General features: G+C 35.9%; 1 protein-coding gene across 1 annotated transcript in view; it reads right to left on the bottom strand.

Annotated features, from left to right (window-relative positions):
* PJA2 (praja ring finger ubiquitin ligase 2) overlaps positions 1–25,963 on the bottom strand; it is a 70,766-nt gene that overhangs the window by 39,830 nt on the left and 4,973 nt on the right. The window contains exons 2-4 of the mRNA XM_043464501.1: positions 11,258–11,375; positions 7,632–7,832; positions 4,940–5,990 (exon numbers count right to left, since the gene is read on the bottom strand). Of these exons, the coding sequence (XP_043320436.1) occupies positions 4,940–5,990; positions 7,632–7,832; positions 11,258–11,288 (1,283 nt within the window). The 5' untranslated portion in view covers positions 11,289–11,375. The remainder of the gene's footprint in view (positions 1–4,939; positions 5,991–7,631; positions 7,833–11,257; positions 11,376–25,963) is intronic.

Raw genomic sequence — 25,963 nt, 5'->3', positions numbered from 1 at the left:
CTTTCACGCTCAGCTTTCTTTATAGTTCAACTCTTACATCCGTACATGATTAATGGAAAAAGCACAACTTTTGACTACTATATGGACCTTCGTCAACAAAGTAATGTCTCTGCTTTTTAAAACACTGCCTAGGTGTGTTGTAGCTTTTCTTCCAAGGAGCATCTTTGAATTTCATGGCTGCAGACACTGTCCTCAGTGATTTTGGAGCCCAAGAAAAAAAAGCCTCTCACTGCTTCCACTGTTTCCCCATCTATTTGCCATGAAGTGATGGGACCGGATGTCATGATCTTAGTTTTCTGAATGCTGAGTTTTAAGTCAGCTTTTCCACTCTCGTCTTCCACCTTCATCCAGAGGCTCTATAGTTCCTCTTTGCTTTCTGCCATGGGGTGGTGTCATCTGCATGTCTGAGGTTATTGATGATTCTCTCAGCAATCTTGATTCCAGCTTGTGCTTCATCCAGCCTGGCATTTGGCGTGATGTACTCTGCATGTAAGTGGTTTTTCTATAACAATTCAAAAAAGATACATGCACCCCAATGTTCATGGCAGCACTATTTATAACAGACTGGACATGGGAGCAACCTGTTGTCCGTCAACAGGTGAATGGATGAAGAAGTTGTGGTATATATATGGTGGAATATTACTTACCCATAAAAAGGAACAAATTTGAGCCAGCTGAATTGAGGTGGATGAACCTAGAGCCTATTAAGCACAGTGAAGCAAGTCATAAGGAGAAAAGCAAATATAAAGGCACAGACACATGGACTCTAGAAAACTGGCACTGGTGAACCTTTTGCTGGGCAGGGATAGAGATGTAAGCTCAGAGAACAGACTTGTGGGCATAGTGGGGGAAGGAGAAAGTGGGAAAAACTTAGAGAGTAGCACTGAAACATAGAGACACTTAGTGGGCAGGTGCTGCGTAACAAAGGAAGTTTAAGCTTGGTGCTCTGTGACCATCTAGAGGGGTGGGATGGAGCTGGTGGGGAGGAGGCTCAAGAGGGAGGAGATATATGTATACTTACAGCTGATTCACATCTGTTGTACAGCAGAAACCAACACAACATTAAAAGCAACTATCCTCCAATTAAAAAAAAAAATTGTATGTGGTTTCTAGACAAAATACTTTATGTACAAATCCTAGTTAGAAATAAGAAGTAAAATCAGCCAAAATCAACCTCTGACTCCTTAAATCTCACAAGGAATTGATCTGTCTGTCTTCTCTGATATTTATATATTTATATATATCAGAGATATATAAATATCAGAAATATTTATACCACCCCCCAAAATTCAACTATATAGAAGCTTAGGGAAGAATGAAATTTTAGATAGTTTTCTTATCTGACCAGCTGTGGATCAAAAACACTTTTTGAATTTTATAGAAAATCCTCTGGAAGGAAATTATGTTACAAAGTATGGTGTTGGAGAAGACTTGAGAGAGTCCTTTGGACTGCAAGGAGATCCAACCAGTCCATCCTAAAGGAAATCAGTCCTCAATCAGTTTCAGTCCTGAAGCTGAAACTCCAATACTTTGGCTACCTCATGCGAAGAGGTGACTCACTGGAAAAGACCCTGATGCTGGGAAAGATTGAGGGTGGGAGGAGAAGGGGACGACAGAGGATTTGGATGGCATCATGAGCTCAATGGACATGAGTTTGAATAAACTCCAAGAGCTGGTGATGGACAGGGAGGCCTGGCATGCTGCAGTCCATGGTGTCACAAAGAGAAGGACATGACTGAGCCACTGAACTGATTATATAATTCCTGGCATTCTCAAAAATAGTATACTAAACATAATCTAAGCACTTTCGGGCTTTTTACTAGTACTAACATTGAACTATGTTGTGATAAAATGATACAATAAAAGTTGTTCTAATCTATAAGTCTGTTTAATTTAGTAAATAAGACCCAAATAGTTATGCTTTTTTTTTTTTCTTTTTTTGGACTCATCACATGGCTTGTGGGAGCTTAGTTTCCTGACCAGGGATTAAACCCAGGCCCATGGCAGTTAAAGTGTGGAGTCGCAACCACTGGACTGCCAGGAAGTCCCTAGTTTTTCTTTTTGAATTATGTCTGCCTTTTACAACTTTCTGGTCTTTCCCTTAATATCAAAATATTGTTATCTATGACTCCCTAGGCAAGCCTGAGGAACAAAGTTATTTATCCCCAATTTATTCCTTCTAAACTATGAACTTGTAAACAAGATAAAAAGTTTTGCTAAAATATTAGAGTATGTGCTTACAGATCTTTGCTTTGGTTGTTCAGATATTTTACTTGTTGGGAGATAGTATGATCAGAAGAACTTTCTTCACAGCTTCCAACTAACACATAGGAGAGGAAAGGAGCTTCATTCAGCCTCATAGTAACTATCTGTATATTCTGTCTTTCTCATAAGGCTGCTGAAGATCAAGGCAACAGGGATCATTATTATTTGTATTTACAGAGTACCTGGAACAAAATGTGACCTTTAGAAGGATTTCAATAAATTCTTTTTAAATAAATCAAATCAAAATCAACTCATATTCCTTTCATTCTCCCAAAGTCACCACCAACAAAAAGTTGTTCTGACATGTTTACATTAGGTAAGGTAAGGTTTCTTACCTTTTAAGCAAGGGTAAGGCCTAGGGACAGAAAAACTCTGAAAAAAAAAAACTTAAGTGCTGTAAGAAGTGGTCAGGAGATGGCACACCTATTTTCAGAACAATTAGGCCCAAGGTTAAAATCTGCTGCCATAGCCCAAAGGCTCTTTTAAACTCAAGATCTTGTTCTCAAACAGTTATTAACATTCTCAGGGTATATTTCAAAAGAGCCGAGTATGAACCTCAGCTCTTTGGTCTAATTCCAAGTCTGGTAATTATATGCTGCCTATTAAAATTCCCCTTGCAGTTCTAATTTAATAAGGTGGTGTTCAGTTCCTGTCAAACAGTTCAGAGTAACACCACCAGCTGCAATGCTCATCCCATAAAGTATAATGTTTCAGATGTGATTAAATGATCATCTAGAATTTTTCAGGGAAGCGAACATACATTCTTTAAAATATTTTCCACTTATAAAGAATAAACTATATATTTTTAAGTGGCCAAAAAAATCCTATACCTTAAAATGTCACAGTAAATTTTAGTTTATTTTCTTGATAAAAGAGTTCTACTTGTAGCTATTATAATATTAATATGATGAGAAAACTCTTCAAGTGTATCATCTTTAAGTTTTATAAAGCAGAGAAAATACAAAAACCTGAGACTCAAAGCTATCCTTTTTCTTGTGGTTGGCAAACAGCGTAAATATTTCACCAACTTCATTAAATGACATTAGGCTTGACTACAAAATAAAAACTAAGGAGGTTTTTATTTTTGATTAATGTATCTATAGTGGAGAAAGCATAGCCAAGCTAAATGAATTCCTTCAAAGAAGCAAAAATGTGGTAAAAAAAAGTACACCAACCTTATACTTTCAAACCATAAGATATCTAGATTATGTTATTTTTAATAGTAATCTAAAGGTCTAACAGAGGTTCACAATCCAAGCCAAAAACCTAAGGGCTGAGTATGTTTCAGAATTTAGAATTTCAACTGCCCCTCCTCAAGATTTAGAAATACTACTTAACATTACCAGTGGAATCTAAGTCAGCACCCAGAAATCAAATGTTTTCATATTTCTTCAGTAAAATGTATGAATACTTGAAAAAGGGCCTAATTTTAGTTCAGATCTAGATCTGCAACCAAGTAAGTTAATACTAGTCAGGTTTTGTGGTCAATTTCTGTTTTTAGAACTTTATGGATTTTGGATAAAAGACTGTGCACCTAAACTGAAACAGCAGAAGTCAGGAACAAGTTCTTAACTTCAAGATAACAGTAGAAATATTTCAATTGTTTCTACGAGTTACATATGCTTTATTACAGAAGCTTAATTCATACATCCAAAAAAAATCAAAACAATTTATTAATCTTATGATGTGAAAGAAAATATATAAAATGCATTCATATTCATTAAGGATAAATTTCTTCCTTTGCAGAACTTTCTAGTTAAAAAAAAACCATTATTTCTTTACATTGATAAAATCTTGCAATTGCACTGCAATTGAGCATTGCAAGGGTTACCACAAGCTTAAAAGAACAGATAGAAGTCTAGACTCTGGGGTACTAAAAAGTCAGCAGCTGGACAAAGAAATTCTCCATTTCTCCGTTCTTTCTGTTGTCTTATAGTATGGGAAAAAAGGAATCTATGTAAGAGGAATCAGAATGCTTTTTATAAGAAAAGTAAACTTCTTCAAAACAGTAAACTACAGTGGTGAAGAACAGAGAGACTAGTTAGTAAGGAGACAATCAAATTCCAGGTCCACGTTTTACTAGCTTTGTGACCTTAGAAGTTAGTCAATACTCTTATGCCTCAGTTTCATCTACAAATGTGGAAAATAACAAATGTATCACATAAAGTTACTAATGAAAATTAAATGCTAAATAAAAATAAATTAAAAATAAACTGATAGGAACAACAGGAAGAATAAACAGGTGATATTAATAAATACTGGCAAAGTTAATGCAATATTATCAACCAAAATTTCCTCGATCTTAACCACATTTTAAACCCAGACTGGCTTAACATAAGAAATTTTTTAAAATACAACAAATGTTTACCTTGCATTTGATCAGTATTAACTGAAATACCATGAATTGAAATAATTAGTATCACTATCCTTTTTTTAATAAAGAATAGTTATTACCTGAACTTATAAGTTCCACAAACTACTGAAACACCTCAGAGTTTCTATGAAAAACTAACCAGTATGCATGGTTAGCAATTGGTAAATTAAAATATATGGTAAGTCAAAATAGCTAATTCCATGACCATGGCAGAGAGCCCATCCACCAAACATAAATGGTACTAGAAAATAAACCACTTTGCTCACTACACAATCTCACAAAGCAATGCACAAAACTTACCTATCTTCATCTTTATCATACAGTTGGTAATAGTCTCCACAGCCATTCCAAAATGTGTTATCCACAACCTCTGGCCTTACTGTGGCTCCACTTTCTGTTGTTAGTTGGTTATCTTCTGTTTCCCTCTGTGTAACTCTTGTGAAAGGCAGATCCAAGAACATACAATCATGTTCTCCATCATACTCATCACATTTTATTAAGAGGTCATCTGAGCCATTTTCTTCAACTTCCAAAGCCTCTCTCCACCTCTGAACACTTCTTTGTTTGGCCTCATGCCTATTAAAACCTGTTTCTTGGTCCACCTGGCTTGAACTTATCACTTTCCTAACTTTGGGCCTCACCACCTGCTCAAGAGAACTTCCCTGGTTTTTGCCCCTATCATTGGTGTTTTGTTCACTGCAAATATGCCTGGGAGCACAGGCTGAATCTTCAGTTGAATTTTCTCTTTGTCTCTCCTGGCTAGTATTATTTTGTTGTTTCTTTCTAACCACTTCATCTTCAGAAGAGGACCTCTGAAACTCCTGATTGTTCTCACTGACAAACTCAGTATTATCAGTAGAACTTTTCACTAAAGGTGCTGAATCTACCTCTTCAAACTCATCTCTTAATTCACAGTTGAAAGAGGGAACTGTTGGTGAAAGACCAGTGTATGCCTCTACCTCTCCATTTTCCAACTCAAATACTGTATTGCCCAGTGCTTCCTGATAGCTACCACCTTCCAAAACGTCTGCAGAGAGCTGAAGATGGTCATTATCTTCTCCATGTCTGCTGTCTGGATCATAACAGTCAGTATGAACCAATGTAACTCCATTTTGGACACTCGAAGCATTACGAACTCCTGGAGTATACTCTCCCTCAGAGTGATGGTGAAGATCTGTACTGCTTCCTAAGGGCTCCCTGCCTTCCTCGCTATGAGGTACCGCAGCAGAGGATGGAGTGCTCTCAATGGTTTGATTCAATGCTGTATCACAAATGGGAATTTCTGCTTCACTTTTTTCAAATGAAGGGTCACTGGGTAAAGAAGAATGAACTTGATCCAGTGGACTGGAACCTTCACAGAGAACAAAAGAAAACATATTTAGAGGGGCTAATTTAGATAACATTTAATAATGACTCTTTAACTAGAAACCATACCAATTATTACTTATTTGAGAATGTGAGTGAATTTCTCTGACTGGTGCTTCCACACTCCCAAATTTAACAGAGAGGGAAGACTGGTTACCCTATGAGTTCATTTATGCCATTGTATAGCCTCTCAATATCCTCTCTCTCTGGACATCTTCTGTAGGTTTTTCACCTAAATCCTAATACTTAAAATGTTCTATACAAGATATTTAAAAGAGAGACTAATGAGAGACTTGAGAGAAGTCACAGGATAATCAATCTACTCTTCCAGTTGTTGGAATGGGCAATTCAAACTTAAAATTATTTTATTACATGTAGATTTCTTTAAATTGTTTATAATAGCTATAAGAACAGACAACAGATCTAACAGAAATGAGACTCTATTGTGTTCTATGTCAATTCAGTAGATTATCTCAGTCACTAGATACATAATATTAAATTTCTATCCCCAAAATGAACTATTATAATATATCTACAATGAGTTAACTTCAGTTATGTTACAGCTATGACTGAAAAACAACAAAAAGTCAATATATTGATTCTCTTTGTCACAGTTTCTAAGAACTATGAGACAAGAGTAAAATGCTATATACCCTACAAATTACTTTCAGCACAACTATCTTTTACACTAATGTATAATTAAAAAAAATAAAGACACCAAGACCTGTTGAAACAAAATTTTATAAATTATAAATAACTACAGGTAAGTCTTATCATATCACAAAAAGGCTTCTTTAGCAAAATGACCTTAGCTAATAATTCATATTCTTGTACACAAATGACAGAAAAAAAAAAAAATCCTAGAATTATCAAGTTTGCTCAGAATAAGAGGAAACTGACATTCCAGTCCAAAAATGTGTAGTTATAGTACACGGATTGTTGTTATTGTTTAGTTGCTAAATGTGACCAACTCTTTTGCGACCCCATGGATTGCAGCCTACCAGGCTCCTCTGTCCATGGGATTTTCCAGGCAAGAATACTGGAGTGGGTTGCCATTTCCTACTCCAGATCTTCCCAACCCAGGGATCGAACCTGCCTCTCCACACTGGCAGGTGGATTCTTTACCACTGAGTCACGTGGGAAGCCATAGTACATGGATACGTGCAAAATACTTTTTGAGTAATGAATAATTAAGGAATTTTAATTAAATAACTATTACTTGACCTTTGTATTTTTTATAATGATTCTAAAAATATCAAATTAACCAAGTTAAATTATTTAGAGATACAAATAAAACCAAACAACAAAAAAGCTATTTAAATTTAATATGCAGGGGAGAATATACTCAGTGCACATTAAAAAAATAATTGTTTTTCTTGAACATTTTCTCTGGCGAAGTGATGTGACAATGTAATCACTGCAATGACAATGCAGTTATAGATTAACAACTGACCATCTTCTGTGTATATACTATTAAGTTCAATAGAAAATTTTAAAATAGAAATTGTTAGGAAATGTACAGCATTTATACTCAAGACACACATAAAACCCACTCACTATTTCAAGCATCACAAGATCAATTCTTACATCGCTATTAACAGCTTTTAAATAATTCCAGGCCGCATACCTGAGGAATTTTCTTTTGGAACATCATCCAGTTCCAACACTTCATAGTCATCACCAGCCCGACCTAAGCTTCTTTCGTGCCTGGTCATACACGGTTTGAAACTGACATATGCATGTCTTCTGCCATATCTCCTGCCTGTAATTGTCTGATATCCTCCTGCTGGTTTAGGCCAGGCAGCCTTGGTAGAGTCTTGATCCATTGCTAAAAAAACAGAGTTAAAAATAAGAGGCACAGCAATGGCTTTCTTGTGACATTTGGGGTAGTGTTTCAACATATGTTGCTATTATCTGTCAAATCATATGCTACTGAACACCAAGTGCCCCTTACTAGTAATACAAAACATACTTGAAAAGTAAGCATATTACTTTATGAGAGTTATGTGACCCCCCTTCATCCCTCCCCCAAATATCTTTTTTTGGTTCCTTTAAGATACTGCAGATTTTTATAACATAACCTACCCCCAATTTTTTCCACATGCCAAATTACTATACTGTAAAAGCTCCTGAAGGATTGGAGAATGATCCTTCAAATTATCTAAGTACCATATGAACAACTGCTCAATACAGATTTGTTGAGTGAAATACTCACATATGATATGATGGTTTCAATTACATTAAAAGTGAATAAATTCCAGTCAAATTGCTGTTCAGTTGTTCAGTTGTGTACGACTCTTTGTGACCCCATGGACTACAGCATGCCAGGCTTCCCTGTCCTTCACTATTTCCCAGAGTTTGCTCAGACTCATGTCCATTGAGTAGGTGATGTCATCCAACCATCGTGTCCTCTATCATCCCCTTCTCCTCCCACCTTCAATCTTTCCCAGCATCAGGGTCTTTTCTAATGAGTTGGCTCTTCACATCAACTGGCCAAAGTATTGGAGATTCAGTTTGAGCATCAGTGCCTCCAATGAATATTCAGGACTGATTTCCTTTAGGATGGACTGGCTGGATCCCCTTGCAGTCCAAGGGACTCTCAAGAGTCTTCTCCAACACCACAGTTCAAAAGCACCAATTCTTCAGTGCTCAGTCTTCTTTATAGTCCAACTCTCACATCCACCCATAATTACTGGAAAAACCACAGCTTTGACTATATGGACCTTTGTCAGCAAAGTAATGTCTCTGCTTTTTAATATGCTGTCTAGGTTTCTCACAAGTAATTTCTTTAATGGTATCTGTACTATTACAAAGAATCAACTGGACCACAATAAAATATATCCCAAAGATTAGGGTCAAGTAAAACTCTCCAAAAGAAAACAGTGGTGAGCCAAGTCAAACTTTTCAAAACTACCAATGTTATACGCATGGTAAGAAAAGTCAAAAACATATAAACAACGTAAGTACTAACTTCTGATGCCTAAGGGATATGTAACAGCAAAGATTAGCATCTTTTACTAAACAGGACATTATCTCACATCTACATATAGAATAAGTTTGCTTAGTCAACTGGATTTGACATATATTATGCAGGAACTAATAAGCAAAATATTTCCTCACAGTATATGGAATAGTCAGTAAATGAAAGTTACATATTTCCATTTTAGGGCATTAAAATAAAAAACATAATTGCTTCTAAGCACAAATTCTAATCCCAAAGAAAGGCAATGCCAAAGAACGCTCAAACTACCACACAATTGCACTCATCTCACATGCTAGTAAAGTAATGCTCAAAATTCTCCAAGCCAGGTTTTAGCAATACGTGAACCATGAACTTCCAGATGTTCAAGCTGGATTTAGAAAAGGCAGAGGAACCAGAGATCAAATAGCCAACATCCGCTGGATCATCGAAAAAGCCAGAAGAGTTCCAGAAAAACATCTACTACTGCTTAACTGACTATGACAAAGCCTTTGTCTGTGTGGATCATCACAAACTGTTGAAAATTCTGAAGGAGATGGGAATACCAGACCACCTGACCTACCTCCCAAGAAATCTGTATGCAGGTCAGAAAGCAACAGTTAGAACTGGACATGGAACAATAGACTGGTTCCAAATTGGGAAAGAAGTACATTAAGGCTAAATATTGTCATCCTGCTTATTTAACTTATATGCAGAGTACATCATGAGAAACGCTGGGCTGGATGAAGCACAAGCTGGAATCAAGATTGCCAGGAGAAATATCAATGACCTCAGATATGCAGATGACACCACCCTTATGGCAGAAAGTGAAGAAGAACTAAAGAGCTTCTTGATGAAAGTGAAAGAGGAGAGTGAAAAGGTTGGCTTAAAGCTCAACATTCAGAAAACTAACATCATGGCATCTGGTCCCATCACTTCATGGCAAATAGATGGGGAAACAGTGACAGACTTTTATTTTGGGGGGACTCCAAAATCACTGCTGATGATGACTGCAGCCATGAAATTAAAAGACACTCTCCTCGGAAGAAAAGCTATGACCAACTTAGACAGCATATTAAAAAGTAGAGACATTACTTTGCCAACAAAGGTGCGTCTAGTCAAAGTTATGGTTTTACTAGTAGTCACGTATGGATGTGAGAATTGGACTATAAAGAAAGCTGAGCGCTGAAGAACTGATGCTTTCCAACTGTGATGTTGGAGAAGACTCTTGAGAGTCCCTTGGACTGCAAGGAGATCCAACCAGTCCATCCTAAAGGAGATCAGTCCTGGGTGTTCACTGGAAGGTCTGATGTTGAAGCTGAAACTCCAATACTTTGGCCACCTGATGCAAAGAGCTGACTTATTTAAAAAAACCCTGACGCAGGGAAAGATGGAAGGTAGGAGGAGAAGGGGAAGACAGAGGATGAGATGGTTAAATGGCATCACTGACTCGATGGACATGAGTTTGGGTGAACTCCGGGAGCTGGTGATGGACAGGGAAGCCTGGCGTGCTGTGGTTCATGGGGTCACAAAGAGTCGGACATGACTGAGCAACTGAACTGAACTGTAGCACAAAGAAAAACGCACATGTATTTACAACATATAATACCAAGTGTTGCATTATTACTTCATCTCTTCACAAACCTGATGAGATGGATACTGTATTTTATTTTAAAAATTAAAAAATTAGGGTTAAATGGATTATTTAAGTACCCTGTCCAATGACCCAGTATGATTCCAGAATATTCATTGGAAAGACTGACGCAGAAGCTGAAGGTTCAATACTTTGTCTACCTGATGTGAAGAACTGACTCATTTGAAAAGACCCTGATGCTGGGAAAGATTGAGGGCAGGAGGAGAAGGGGACGACAGAGGATGAGATGGTTGAATGGCATCACTGACTTGATGGACATGAGTTTGAGTAAACTCCAGGAGTTGGTGATGGACAGGGAGGCCTAGCGTGCTGCAGTCCATGGGGTCACAAAGAGTTGGACACAACTGAGCAACTGAACTGAATTGATGACTCCAGAACCAGTACCTTTAACACCTCCAAAAAAAGTCTCCAAAGTGTAAACCACAATAGATGCTAATGGGGTAGGAAAAGAAAATTAACAATTTCTAGTTATACTCATTTTGTATCAAAAATTATAAATTAAGCTTTATAAATATTCAATACATGGAGTGAAACTGGCCGTAAATAAGACCAAGATTAAACATCATATACGTACTCAAGGAATCCAGAGGGGAAAATATGAAGTCCTCAATCTAGAGTAAGTAACGCAGACTTTGCTTACCTGCTGGCTCTTTTTCAGTATACTGTGACATATATGGCAGTTTCCGTGTGCCCAGTTCAGTGGAATTATGGATGTGATTTAGTTTTTACTCACACAATGGATAAGCTGCAGAAGATTCCTACAAAGAAATCACAGATTAAACACAACATTAATGAAACAGAAGCACAAAACAAAATGGCAAAACTAATAGTTCTAGTGAAGTTCTTGGCTTGCCCATAGCAACACAGAAATATACATTGGATTTGATAAGGCAATCAAAAAAATCTGAAAAGTATGAAGATGGCTATTTGAAAACATTTAGATATCCTCTTGGAAAACCTTGCCTTAAGTATGTATCATCCTTAAGAAAGACAATGATGATAACAGAAGAATAATTTATAAGTACATAAGCAAATATATTAGGAGAAGTATATATTAGCAAATGTATTAGGTCACACATTGGGGTATGTGACCAAACTTACATTATATAGTACTTTGGGCATCTACTACAAACTATGCTACCTTTGCTTCTCCATCAAACACTAAAGTTCCCTTAGCCCTGCCACTGCTAAAAGAAGTTAACCCTAAGAACACAAACTTCATTTAAAGAATGTATAATGGCTTATGACAATAAGTGTAAAAAATGATATATTGACTATTTTTTAGAACAGTCAATTGACCAGATATTTTAATCCCAAAGAAGAACCTATTCTAAATCAGGAAAACTAAAAATTTACCATTTAACATATGAAAACTTCATGTTTTGAAATTAATCCACTTATTTAGTATTTTAAAAGTTACAACCTGTGCCTTTTTTTCAAGTCTGGCAAGAGCTAAGCTTTTTATTTAAATGCCTTAACACTTGAGCTACTGCTAATTGCCCACAACCAACTTAAAGTTATTAGAAGATGACAGCTCTGAAAATTAATTTAAATCTATATGCTATCTGTCTAGCCATACACTTAGCTATAAATTAACACACATAAAAGTATACATACACATTCTCCCATATAAATTACAAACCCAGCAAAAGGCTATTTACTGCTCTAATATTGCTGAATCAAGTCAGACTGTTCACAATAGCTAAAAGGTAAGGGAATATAAAAAAAAATAATCCTGCCATACTGGCAAAAATACAAGCTCTGATTAATATTGTTCTAATAATAAGAAAAATAATCTGCAATAACTTGAATCTTCGCAGAATCACAGTACAATACATGGCAGATTTAAAGGATGGCCATGGATTTAAGTTCATGGATATTTTATCCAAAGCCTTTTCTCTGAAACAAGGCAATATTCCAGGCACTATTTTCAGTGCTGAGGATATAAAAATGAACAAAATAGACAAATACTCCTGCCATCTTAAGCCCTCCTAAAATTGTAGTACGGGGTACAGACACTAAACATAACAAACAAGAAATAAATGTTAGACAATTCAAGTGTGTGTGTGCTCAGTCACTCAGTGGTGCCAGTCTTCTGGCAACCCCACAAACTGCAGCCCACAAGGCTCCTCTGTCCATGGGACTTTTCCAGGCAAGAATACTGGAGTAGGCCGCCACTTCCTCCTCCAGGGAGATCTTTCCCATTCAGGGACTGAACCTGTGTCTCCTACATCTCCTGCATTGGCAGGCGGATTCTTTACCACTGAGCCACTTGGGAAGCCCACAGCCAACATCTGGAGAAAAAGAGAGCAGGGACTCCAAGGCTGCGAGGAGTGTGCCGTTTAAAACAGCACAGTTAGGGAAGGCCTCACCGAGGAGGGGTCACTGGGCAAACACCTGTAAGAGAAGGAGCCACATGTGCGGGAAAGAACATCCTCAGCAGTATAAAAGGAAGACTCTGAAGTCAGGATTCCCAGAAGTGACCATGGCAAGAAATCTGGAATGGAATGAGCAAGAAAGTAACAGACGAGGTCAGGAAGTAAATTAGAGATGAGGGAGTAAAATGGAACTGATCATGTAAGTCTTTACAGGGTAAGACAAAAAAGTCAAAGTGAAAGTCGCTCAGCCGGGTTCGACTCTTTATGACTCCAGGCCAGAATACTGGAGTGGGTAGCCTTTTCCTTCTCCAGGGGATCTTCCTGACCCAGGGATCGAACCCAGGTCTCCTGGATTGCAGGCGGATTCTTTACCAGCTGAGCTATCAGGGAAGTCCAATACAAGAAATGTAGGTGTTACTCTGAGTGAGACAGAAAACCACCAAATAGTTCTCAGAAGAGACATTACCTAACTGGTTTTAAAAGGAACACTCTGGCTACTGTGTTTAGACTGAAGGGGAACATGGTCAAAGGCAGGGAGACTGGTGAGAAAGCTATGAAAATACTGACAAGAGATCACAGTGATTTGGACCAGGGTAAAAATAGAGGCAGTGAGAACTTACCAGATAGTGGATATATTCTGAAAGCAGAGGCAACAAAATTTTCTGATATAGATTATGAAGGAAAGTAAGAATCTAAGGTTGATTCTTAACTTTTACAGCCTAGGCAACTAGAAAAACAGATGTGCCACTACCTGATGTAGAAAATTTGTGGAAGCAGCAGGTTTGGAGAAAGTATACTGAGTTTACTTCTGGATGTGTTAAATCTGAGATATCTATTAGATATCCAAGTAGAAATGTTAAATAAGAGGCTGGAGTTGACTGGAGAATTCTGAACTGCCAGTATAATTTGGGAGTTATTAGGATATAGATTAATACTCAAAAAAGGTTTGCTAGAGATGGCTTCTAAAATTAAGAGGTCAGGGAAAAAGAAGTATCTGGAAAACTAAGCAGTGAGAGAGGCAGGTGAGAGAAAGGAAAAACTCTAGGAGTGTGGACGCCAATGAAGCAAGCACTTCAGACCAGAGAACTGATCCACTGGGCCAAACTGCTGCTAAAAGAAAAGTGTGGCAAGGATCTGTAACTGACCCTAGACCTAGCAACAGGCAAGGTTACTGGAGCTCTTGACAGTGGCGTCTTTGGTAAAACGGCAAACACAGAAGCCTCATCAGAGCATGCCACTGAGAGAGAGAAGTGGTAAGAGTACAGAAATCATGAAAATCTCCCTGTTTCTTAATCATACTTCTTTTCAACATAAATCCATTTCTTTCTAAAAGATTCTTTTTGGAGCCCTCCAACATCCTGATAAAAACTGAGTCTACTTGCTCTCAAGATCCAACTACTTCTGGGCTATCTTGTGGTTGTGTTTTGAGTGAGGTCCCCTGATTTGAAACCCATGTTCTCCCCTCTTTTGTTTCAGAAACAGGGGTGTGTTCATTTTGTCTTTATTAGAAGATTCTCAAGCATTTGTTTTAGGAATTTTACGTAAGTAGGTAAAAGTTGGGTCTTTCCATATCAAAATATTTCCTTTTTCCATCACACTCTTGACTTATGTTCAAAACAAGATCATTTTTCCAACCTCTGCTTGATTGAAGGCACTGCTTTCTAAGCGTCCCATGTTGCTGTTAAGAAACTGTCCTGTCAGTTTATTTCTCATTCTTTTGTAAGTAAAGCGATTTTTCTCTCTGAATAACTAGGATTTCTCTCAAGAAATGGCATTCTGTATTTCACAAGGATTTTCTTTGGCCATTTAAAAAATTTCTATCACATAGCACTTTAAAGACTCACATAAAATTTTCTCAAAGTTAATCTTTTTTCTTTCCTTATTTTCTGTGTATTTGGCCCACAGAGTTTAATTCTTTGTCTCTAAACTTTTCTTTCTCATTTTCAATGTACAGAATGATAGATTTCATGTACTTTTTTATACTTCTGGCTTTCTAGTATTCTCTATATTATTTCAGATTTCTTGCATTTCTTGCTCCCTGCTTCTTCTATCATTATTGTCATTTTCAATAGTGGTTCTTGTCTTATGAATAAAATGCAAACTAGAATCTCTCTGTAGATATCAATTATCTCTATTTCATCTAGGCCAGCTATATAGATAAGTTCAAAAACAATGCTACTCATTCCTATCTCTGAAGTATAAAAGAGAAAAGAAAGTAGAACAGGGAGGAGAGAGGATGAACAATAAAAACCAAAGTCATATGTCAAGATTAAAATGATTAATTAATCAGAGGCAGATTTGTATGTAAAGTTTATTGGGAACATTTGGTCTCTTGAGTTTTCTCTAGAGAAGTGTTTTCTTTGCTAGTACTATTCATCTAATAATAACATATGATTCCTCTCTACTTGTGACAATTATTCATTTCAAATTCTTTAGTTTTCACATATTTCTTCCTAATTGCAAAAAACAAAATAATTATACAAATGTGCTGTTGTCTAAGAATTAAAGGAATTAACCAGAGAAGTATTAATTCTAGATCTTCCAATTATTAACTTAGGTGTCATCATTTTACCCCTTAACGAGGATAATATGCCAGCAGCTCTAGATAGGTAATGGGAACAATCTTCAAAGGAATACAAGGAAAAGCCTGAATACGGGCTCTACCCTCCCACGGCAGAGCTGAAAGAGTGAATTTAAAGACAAAGACCCTGCTTTAAGTGGGTGATGTCTATTAAATGAACTGTTTCGGTATACTGTCTAACATAATGATACATATTTAGACAGTTGTCAATGAAGGGATGAATGAATGCATGACAATTCTGTGCCCCTTTCTGATGAAAATATGGAAATATAGTGCAAAGAGGCTAAGAGTTGGGAATACTTAGATTCAAGTTCCAACTCACACACATTAAATGAAAGCTAGCAGTAGAAGTTATTCAGAAAACTAAAAATCTAAAATAGTAATAAAGCAAAAGACTTAAGCAAACAGAATAATGAGTGCTCATATACCTAAACGAACACAATACACACTGAAGTTGATACATACCAAGCTACACCTTTAATTGCCTTCAGAATCAGTTCTCCTATACATGGCAACTCTGTCCAGAATCCCACGGACAGAGAAGCCTGAAAGGCTACAGTCCATAGGGTCAGAAAAAGCTGGACACAAATGAAATGACTTAGCATGTATGCATGCATGCACACACATACCACTGAGTAGTCAATTAATACTCCAGCCTGTATAATATTCAAAGTTCACATTTATTACTATTATTTTTGCAATGTAGGCTACACATTTGTGTAATATCACCATACCTGTTAGAATAATGTAGTGGTTTTACAGCATGTCCACAAATCCTCTGATACTTCTCCTTAAAGAAGCAGAACCTAATTTGTTCCCATTAAGTGTGGGCTATACTTAGTAACTTGTTTCTAATAAGACAAAGTGAGAAAAGTGACTGTGTGATGTATAAGACTCAGGCACAAGATACTGTGGCTTCCTCCTTACCCTCTCTTGGCTCACGTTCTCTGGGAGAAGTAAGCTACTATACCGTAAGATCACTCAAATAGTCCTACAGAATGTGATGAGGAACTGGCAGTTTCTGCCAAAAGACAGAAGAAACCAAGGTCTTCTGGAAATAGCCATGAGAATAAACCACCTAGGAAGCAGATTCTTCAGCCTCATTCAAGGCTTTTTATGACTGCAGTTCCATCTTGATTGTAACCCTCATGAAGCCTTGAGCCAAAACCATCCAGTCAGGCTGTTCCTGAATTTCTGACCCACAGAAACTATGATATCATACACATCCTGAGCTGCTAGGTCTATTACTGCACAAACCTATCCTGTATTAGATAATAAATACAACCAATTTAAATTACCTGTGTTTAGATTCTGAATTTTCTTATACTTCCATCTACCACCACAGAGACTTTCTAGTACCACCTGACGAAAGTGCATTGTCTCCCTGTAAGAGATCTACTTGTTCTCACCCTGGGAGGTGCCGTGTTGGGGATCACAGTGTAAAATGAATTACACTCGTCATTCGCTTGTTGACAATGTCCGCACTGCTGCTTAGCATGTACACTCTGCATTTTTCCATGTGTCTGACATCCATCTGAATGTCTTCTTTGGAAAAATGTCTCCTTATTTTTTGCTTTTGAGTTGCATGAATTATTTATACATTTTGGGTATTAAACCCTTATCAAATACATGATTTGCAAATATTTTCTCCTTTCAATAGACTGCCTAGAAATAATCTACTTTAAAAGTATTCTTTTAGAAACAAAAGAGTTAATTAAGGGGGTAGGCAAAATGGATGAAAGGGGTCAAGTATATGGTAATGAATGGTAACTAGACTTTTGGTCATGATCACTTTGAGAAATGACTCTCTGCGACCCCAAGCACCGAAGCCCACCAGGCTCCTCTGTCCATGGGATTCTCCAGACAATACTGGAGTGGGTTGCCACGCCCTCCTCCAGGAGATCTTCCCAATCTAGGGATCGAATCCAGGTCTCCCTCATTACAGGCAGATTCTTTACGGTCTGAGCCACTGGGGAAGCCCACTCATTAGACTGCCTAGAAATAATCTACTTTTAAAGTGTCCTTTTAGAAACAGAAGAGTTAATTAAGGGGGTGGGCACAAGGGGTGAAAGTGGTCAAGTAAATGATGATGAATGGTTACCAGACTTCTGGTGATGATCACTTTGTAATGAACATAAATGTTCAATCACAATGTTGAACACCCAAAGCTTAGATAACATTAAAAAAAAAAAAAAAAAGAACAAAACAATAGTTCAGAAACAAATACAGCTTGATCCAACTATTTTAAGGGAGTGGGGGGGAGTCTTAATTAGTCTTCCAAGCTCACTGGAATATTTATTTTGTCTTCTCCCATATTTAGTTTTACATATATCAAAGTGCCCTAGAAATGGTTCTTAAAATTTCTCCTAAAACAAACTTTTATAATTATCTAGCCCATATTTCCTTTAAGTAAAATACTTTAGTCACACAAAGCTTTGTACTTATTACCACACTTAAGCTATGAATTCAAAAATAAAAACTTCATGACAAAATACGTTTATAACAAACTCTGACAAATGCCACCAGAAAGCAGTTTCATATATGCTGGAACCAATTAAATTTAAACCTAGCTTCCTAACATTATCTCATCCTTCCTTTTTCAGCTGCTAAGGCAAAGTAAATATCCCAAGAGATTAATAAAGAATTTACTATTAGCAACTTAAGCTTATAATTATGTCTGACACTTATATATTATTTTTAGTGTATCTCTATATTTTTCATGTTTTCCTTCAACAAACACAAATGATTGCTTATACGTATTTACAACTGCAAAATATTCAGTACATCTAACTAGTATACGCATAGTAAGTAAGGACTAAGGTGATATAACCTCCATATATCACTGTAAGCAACTGGTCTTATTACTAAAACTAACTGCAGTAAATCAAGCAACCAACCACAGACTTAAAGTGCTTCTGCTTCGTTGACTATGCTAAAGCCTTTAACTGTGTGGATCACAACAAATTGTGGAAAATGCTTAATGAGATGGGAATACCAGACCACATTACCTGCCTCCTGAGAAAGCTGTATACAGGACAAGGAGCAACAGTCAGAACTGAACAAGAACAATGAACTGGTTCAAAATTCACCAAGTAGTATATCAAGGCTGTATATTGTCACCCTGCTCATTTAGCTTATTTGCAGAGTACATCGTGTGAAATGCCTGGCTAGATGAAGCACAAGCTGGAATCAAGATTGTGGGAAGAAATGTCAATAAACTCAGATATGCAGATGACACCACCCTTATGGCAGAAAGCAGAGAGGAACTAAAGAGCCTCTTGATAAAGGTGAAAAAACTGGCTTAAAACTTAACACTCAGAAAACTAAGATCTCGGCATCCAGTCCCATCACTTCACAGCAAATAGATGGGGAAAATGTAGAAACAGTGTTGGATTTCATTTTTCTTGAGCTCCAGGGTCACTGCAGATGGTGACTGCAGCCACCAAATTAAAAGACACTTGCTCTTTGGAAGAGAAGTTATAACAAACCTAGACAGTGTATTAAAAAGCAGAGACATCACTTTGCTGACAAAGGTCTGTATAGTTAAAGCTATGGTTTTTCTAGTAGTCATGTATGGATGTGAGACTTGGATCATAAAGAAGGCTGAGCACCAAATAATTTACACTTTCGAACTGTGGTGCTGGAAAAGACTCTTGAGAGTCCCTTGGACAGCAGGGAGATCAAATCAGTCAATTCTAAATGAAATCAACCCTGAATATTCATTGGAAGGAATGGTGCTGAAGTTGAAGCTCCAATACTTTGCTCACCTGATGAGAAAAGCTGACTCACTGGGAAAGACCCTGATGCTGGGAAAGACTGAGGGTAAGAGGAGAAGGGATGACAGGATGAAATGGATAGGAGTTTGACTTGATGGACATGAGTTTGAGCAAACTCAGGGAGATAGTGAAGGACAGGGAAGCTTGGCGTGCTACAGTCCATGGGCTCGCAAGTCGGGCATGACTAAGCGAATGACCACCACCACCACATAAAAACTTCCAAGGTATGACTAGCAAATTCTGCAAATGAATAACTTTAGAAATGATAATACCTAAATCAGAGAGAAATTTTAAGGACAGCTGTTAAAACTTCTGAGATGAAATGACTTTGCTATCCTTAGTAACAAGAGATAACCTGATAGAAGGCTAGCCTTGATTATCTACTATTTTTCTCTTAACTACTACTCTTCTCTGAAGATATTTTTGCAAAGTATTATAAAAAAGGAACAATAAACTCAGCACTGATACAGTGAAAATTACATTACAAAATGTAACTCAAACATAAAACATACATAATCAGAAACAATCTAAAAATTTTATAGACAAAAAACTGTATTTTCAAATTCTGTTCTGGTAAAGCCTGTATCTCACCAAGTTTTTATAAACTTCTCATTCTGTTACAGAAAAGTCTTGTAAAAAAAATTTTTTTAAGACTATCAATAGCAATCTTTGAGGAAAGAAGTGAAATATAACTCTCAACACACTAGAACAATAAATAATTTTTGTGGTTTACCTTAAGTATAAGGAAAAGGTTAGAGTCAAAGAAAAGTGAGATCAAAGAATAAAATATCAATTCATTAAAAAAAAAAAGATGAAGAACATTCCTCAAATTTACCTCTCACTTAGATAGGAAGATCCCTGATTCATGTGTCACAAATAACAAGAATGCTGCTCAACCTACCCTCTTTTGAGATACGCAAATTAATCAGCTTTAAGCAGAAAAGCTGGAAAGAACTTAACACTGTAAATCAACTACACTTCAATTAAAAAAAAAAAAAGCTGTAGAGATTTATTTTCATGTCAATAAGCCAGAAAAACAAAAAACCAGGGTACAGGAAACAAGGAAAATAAAAAACTCAATGTTATGCATACCAAAAGGTAACAAATGTCATTTGATGCTAAAAATCACAAAATATGCTCAGAATAATGTATCTGTGATAGATAATGAGATGTGTGCACTATCAAAAAAAAAGAAAGAAACATGACTGAAGGTTGAAGAGACACAAAAAACTAGCAAGGCAAAATGTTGAAGCAAGATTGTATGTACATGGGGGTTCCTTGTACTCTATAGACATGTTTGGAAATTTCCATGATAAAAACTTTTAAATTATTTCCCCTTTCTTTGCAATCATTTATTGAAGAAGTGTTCACATACAAAACTCTTAAGGATACATTACAATCCAAAGAATTTTTACATATATATATATATATAAATATATATATGTATCTCTAACTACTCACCTAGATCAAAATTATTTACCATCACTTCAGAGGGTTTTCTCTCATCCCTCCCAAGACACTGACTCCTCTCAACCCAAAGGCAACCACTCTCCTGACTTCTATTACCCCAGTTAAGTTTTTCAGATTTTAAACTTCATAGAAGTAGAATCATGCATCATAAACTCTTCTGCGTCTATTTACTTTTGTTTGACACAATGTTTCTGAGATTCATTCATGTTGTTATAAACATCTTTGTACGGGCTTTTTTTTTTTAAACTTTTCTTGAGTATACATGACCTGGAATTACTGGGTCACAGTATAGAGCTATGTTTGGCTGTAACAGATCCTGACAGCTTTGTAAAGCGGCTGAAACAACTTACATTCCCACCAGCAATATATAAGAGTGTTGTTTCATATCCTTGGCAACACTTGATATTGATTCATATCCTTGGCAACACTTGATATTGTCAGTCTCTAATTTCAGCCATTTGGTAGGGGTGTGATGGGATGGTGCCTCATTGTGACATTTCCCTGATGAGTAATAATGTAGAGTACCTTTACCTACACACATTGACCTTTTGGATATCTTCTGTGAAGAACCTGCCTGCTTTCTTGCAGACTTTAAAAAGTGTGTTGCTTGCCTTTTTCTTTTTGATTTTTAAGAGTTATACTTTCTGGATACAAGTCTCTCACCAGATTTACTTAATGTGAGTATATTCTTGTAGTCTGTGGCTTGCCTTTTCTCTTTAATGATATCTTCATGAATAGAAATTCATAACTTAGTCTAATTTACCGACTGTTTTATTTAAGAAATTTTTGTCTAATCCAAGATGATCAAGACATTCTGGGTTTGCTTCTAGAACCTTGATAATTTTAGCATATACAGATCCAACTCAAATGAATACAGTATCAGGTAGAAATCAAGGTTCTTTTTTTCCCAAATATTCAATATCCAATTTACCTAACACAATTTATTAAACATGTTTCTTAACTTTAGTGGAGCTTTTGTCATAATCCAAGAAACTACATATGTGAAGGTTCCATTTCTAGACACTCATATTCTTCCACTGGTCTTTTTGTTCATCTTGTTCTAATATAATACTATTTTAATTACTGTAAATTTATAGCAAGTCTTGAGACATTTAATTTTGATATAAATTTTGCAATCCATTTCATCATAATTTTTAAATTCTGGGATTTTAACTGAAATCGTATTGAACCTATAGCTCAACTTCGAGGAAACTGACATATTAACAATAGTGAGTTCCTACTATATAAAGATGAAATATTTCTCCACATACTTAGGTATTTTAAAATGTCTCCTAGCACTGTTTTATAATTTTCAGTGTAGAAGTTTTGCCAAAGTTTTTATTAGATTTATTCTTAGGTATCTTACATATTTTGATGATTTTCTAAAAGTACTTTTCTAATTTTATTTTATACTTTTTGGTTGCTAGTACATAACTTACATTTTTGCAAGCTGTCCTTGTATCCTTGTATCTTGTTAAATTCACATATTCTGTGAATATGTGAAAAACTTTACTGGCAAACACTGTAAAAATTTTTTTCCGTTTTTTAAAATTAACCTTTTCTAACCTGACTGGTTTCTAATCTAACTGGTTAGGATTCTAATGTAGTTACATAGAGAAAAAGATATGTGACATGAAACAAGGTTTTTCACTGAGTAATTTTATCAGCTGTAGCATTTTGTTGTTGTTGTGATACTATACAGAAAATTAACACTGTTTTCTTCTATTCCTAAATTGATGAGGATATGCTAACTGTATCAGTGAGAAAATGCTACTGGACAAGTGGCACTAATAAACTCTTCAATCTGTAAAGAAACACAGTATCCATGAAATGCAACGAAGCAGAGCACAATAAAAACTGAAGTATGCCTGAATGAAGAGTAGAGTACTCTCAGAGCACTGCTTCAGCTGCACTCAACAAGCTCGGATGTAATCTTTTTGTTATTTTTCAGATAAAAATGTTTTCTAATATTCATCATGACTTCATTTTGATTCATGGACTATGTAGAAATGTCTTAGTTAATTTTCAAACATGTGGAGCCTACTGCTGCTACTGCTAAGTTGCTTCAGTCGTATCCAACTCTCTGCGACCCTATAGATGGCAGCCCACCAGGCGCTTCTGTCCCTGGGATTCTCCAGGCAAGAATACTGCAGTGGGTTGCCACTTCCTTCTTCAATGCATCCATGTATGCTAAGTCACTTCAGTTGTGCCCAACTCTGTGCAACCCCATGGGTCTAGCTACTTATTTTTATGTTGCTGTTGTTGTTCAGTCGCTTTTTACTTTTGTATCATGTGCATCTTTAAAGCATTTAATCACTAAGTCTTGTCCAACTCTTTTTCGACCCCATGGACTGTAGCCTGCCAGGCTCCTGTCTAAGGGATTTCCCAGGCAAGACTGAATTGTAGTTAATTCCACAGGGTTCAAAGAACATGTACTGTATAATTTCCATCCTGTGAAATCTGACGATACTTTTTAAGGTCCACAATATTTTGACAAATGTCCCGTATGTGCTTGAAAAGAAAAGCATAGCCTTCAGTTGTTAGAGAAAATGTTCTATTAATGTCAATTATATCATGTTGATTAATCATGTCATCCAAATTTCCTATTTCCTTACTGATATTTTCATATATTTGTTCTATCACTTAAACCAAATGTATATTTAAAATCTCCAGTTATGAATGTATACCTATCTTTACTAATTATATTAACTTCTATATTCAGAGGCTATGTTATCAGGTAAATGCACGCTTAGGATTATTATGGTGTCTTGATGAATTGACCTACTTATTACGATATTTTCCTGTTTATTTCTTGCAATATTTCTTCCTTTATGTCTATTTTGAACAATATTACAACTCATACAGGCATATCAGTTTTCTTTTGGTGAGTACTTGCAAACAATACTTACTCAGTCTTTTTATCTTCATATTATGCGTGTCTTCGAAGTGTCTTTTTAAATAAATGCCTTTAGAAGTTTTTTAATCATGCAATCACTAATCAAAAGAAAGATGGAGTAGCACTATCAATATCAGAAAAGTAGTCTGCAGAAGAAATATTACCAGAGATAAAGAAGGATACTACATCATGATAAAGGGGTCAATTCACCTAGAAGACATAACACTCCTAAACAAGTATGTATCTAACAACAGAGATTCAAAATACATGAAGTAAAAACAGTTGGAAGATGAAGCAGAAATAGACAAGCCCACAATTACACTTGGAGACTTCAACTCTTTTTGCAATGACCAACAAAACAAGTAGACAAAACCTCAGTAAGGAAACAGAAAACCTAACAAGCATCACAAGTCAACTTGACCTAACAACTACAGAATATTTAATACAAATGATTAATTTACTATTTAAAATGGAATGCAGACTTTATAGAATATCCTGCCCCAAAGCAGCATGACATACATTATTTTGAACTGCACACAGACATTTACCAAGACTGACCATATTCTGATTCATAAAACTTCAAAGAAGTCAAACAAAATTATACAAAGTATGCTTTCCATCTATAATAAAATTAAGCATAGAAATCAATTATAGAAAGAGAGGCAAAAATCACCAAATAATTGGGAATTAAACAATATACATCTAAATAATCCATGGGTCAATGTGAAAGTCACAAAAGAACTCAGACAATATCAACATTAAAATTTGTGAGACCATCTTATGTAGTTCTTAGAAGGAAAAGAAGAAAGGTCTCAAATCAACAGCCTTTTAAGCTTACACCTGAAAAAACTGAGTGGATTTAAATCCAAAGCACATAAGAAGAAACAGTAAAGAGTTAAAATCAGTATAACTCAAAACTTTTTTAAAAATAATAAAATAAAAAGCTGGATCTTTGGAAAAGTTAACACAATTGATAAACCTGGAAATGAACTAATAAAGACAAAAGAGAGGTCACATTGACAACATCTAATGAAAGAAAAAGCATCACTATGGATGCCATAGTGATTAAAGGGACAATAAGAAACAACTTCATGGCAATTTAATAAAGAGACAAATTCTCTGAAATTCACAAACTACTAAAACTCATATATTAGTTGACTCACATATCAAAACCTGAAAGTTTTTAAGACAAAATTAGGTTATCCTTACCATCCTATACCTATTAAAGTAATTAAATCCATCCGTTTTCAACAAAGGAACCTAGGCCCAGAAAAGTTACCTTGCAAACTCTGATAAACATTTATGAAAGAAATAGTAATCCTATCCAGAATTTTTCAGGAAATACAGAGGAAGAAACACTTTAGTCTATGAGACCAGCATTATCCTGATACAAAAATATTACACAAAAAGATATCTTTCATGGACATAGATACAAAAAATACTCAACAAAATATTAGCAAATCTAATCTTCTAACTTATGAAAATGATAATACATCATAACCAAGTGAGGCATATCTAGATAATGCAAGGCTGACTCAACATTTGAAAATAAATCAATGTAATTCATCTTATTAACACACCAAGGAAGATAAATCATAAGATCATCTCAATAAGTTAACAGTTAAAACATTTGAGCACACTCAATGTCCAATCATGATTAAAAAATTCTCATCTAAAAACAGAACGGGGACATCCTTAACTTGATTAAAGGATTATTTTACTTAACTATAATAATATGTAGTATATAATAAAACTTGATCAAAAGTCCTAGCAGACTTAACTGTAAGATTTTTTTCCCTAGGATTATGAATAAGACATCTGTTCTTACCACTCCTATTCAACATCATACTGGAGGTCCTAGTCAGTGCAATAAGGGGGAAAAAAAGGTACAGGGGAGGTGGTTACATACAAATTGAAAACAAACAAAAATGCTCTATATTCACAATTGATGTTAACTTTCTACATGAGAAAATCCAAAAGAATTTACAAAGGAAAAAAAGGTTATTAGAACAGGTGAGTTTAGCAAGGTTGTGAGGTCAAGGTCAGAATACAAAATCAACTGTATTTCTACATACTGTCAGTGAACAACTGGACATGGAAACTTTGGAAAATTATCATTTACAGTATTATCAGAAGTGATGAAATACCTGGATATAAACCTGACAAAAGCAACAACTTATGTATCTTGCAATTATAAAATATTAATGAAGGAAAATGAAGACCTTTGATTAAAACCAAATAGAGA

This window comes from Cervus canadensis, chromosome 4, assembly GCF_019320065.1.
Source record: "Cervus canadensis isolate Bull #8, Minnesota chromosome 4, ASM1932006v1, whole genome shotgun sequence".
NCBI classification, from domain to species: Eukaryota; Metazoa; Chordata; class Mammalia; order Artiodactyla; family Cervidae; genus Cervus; species Cervus canadensis.
This window is presented reverse-complemented; position numbering and strand designations above follow the sequence as displayed.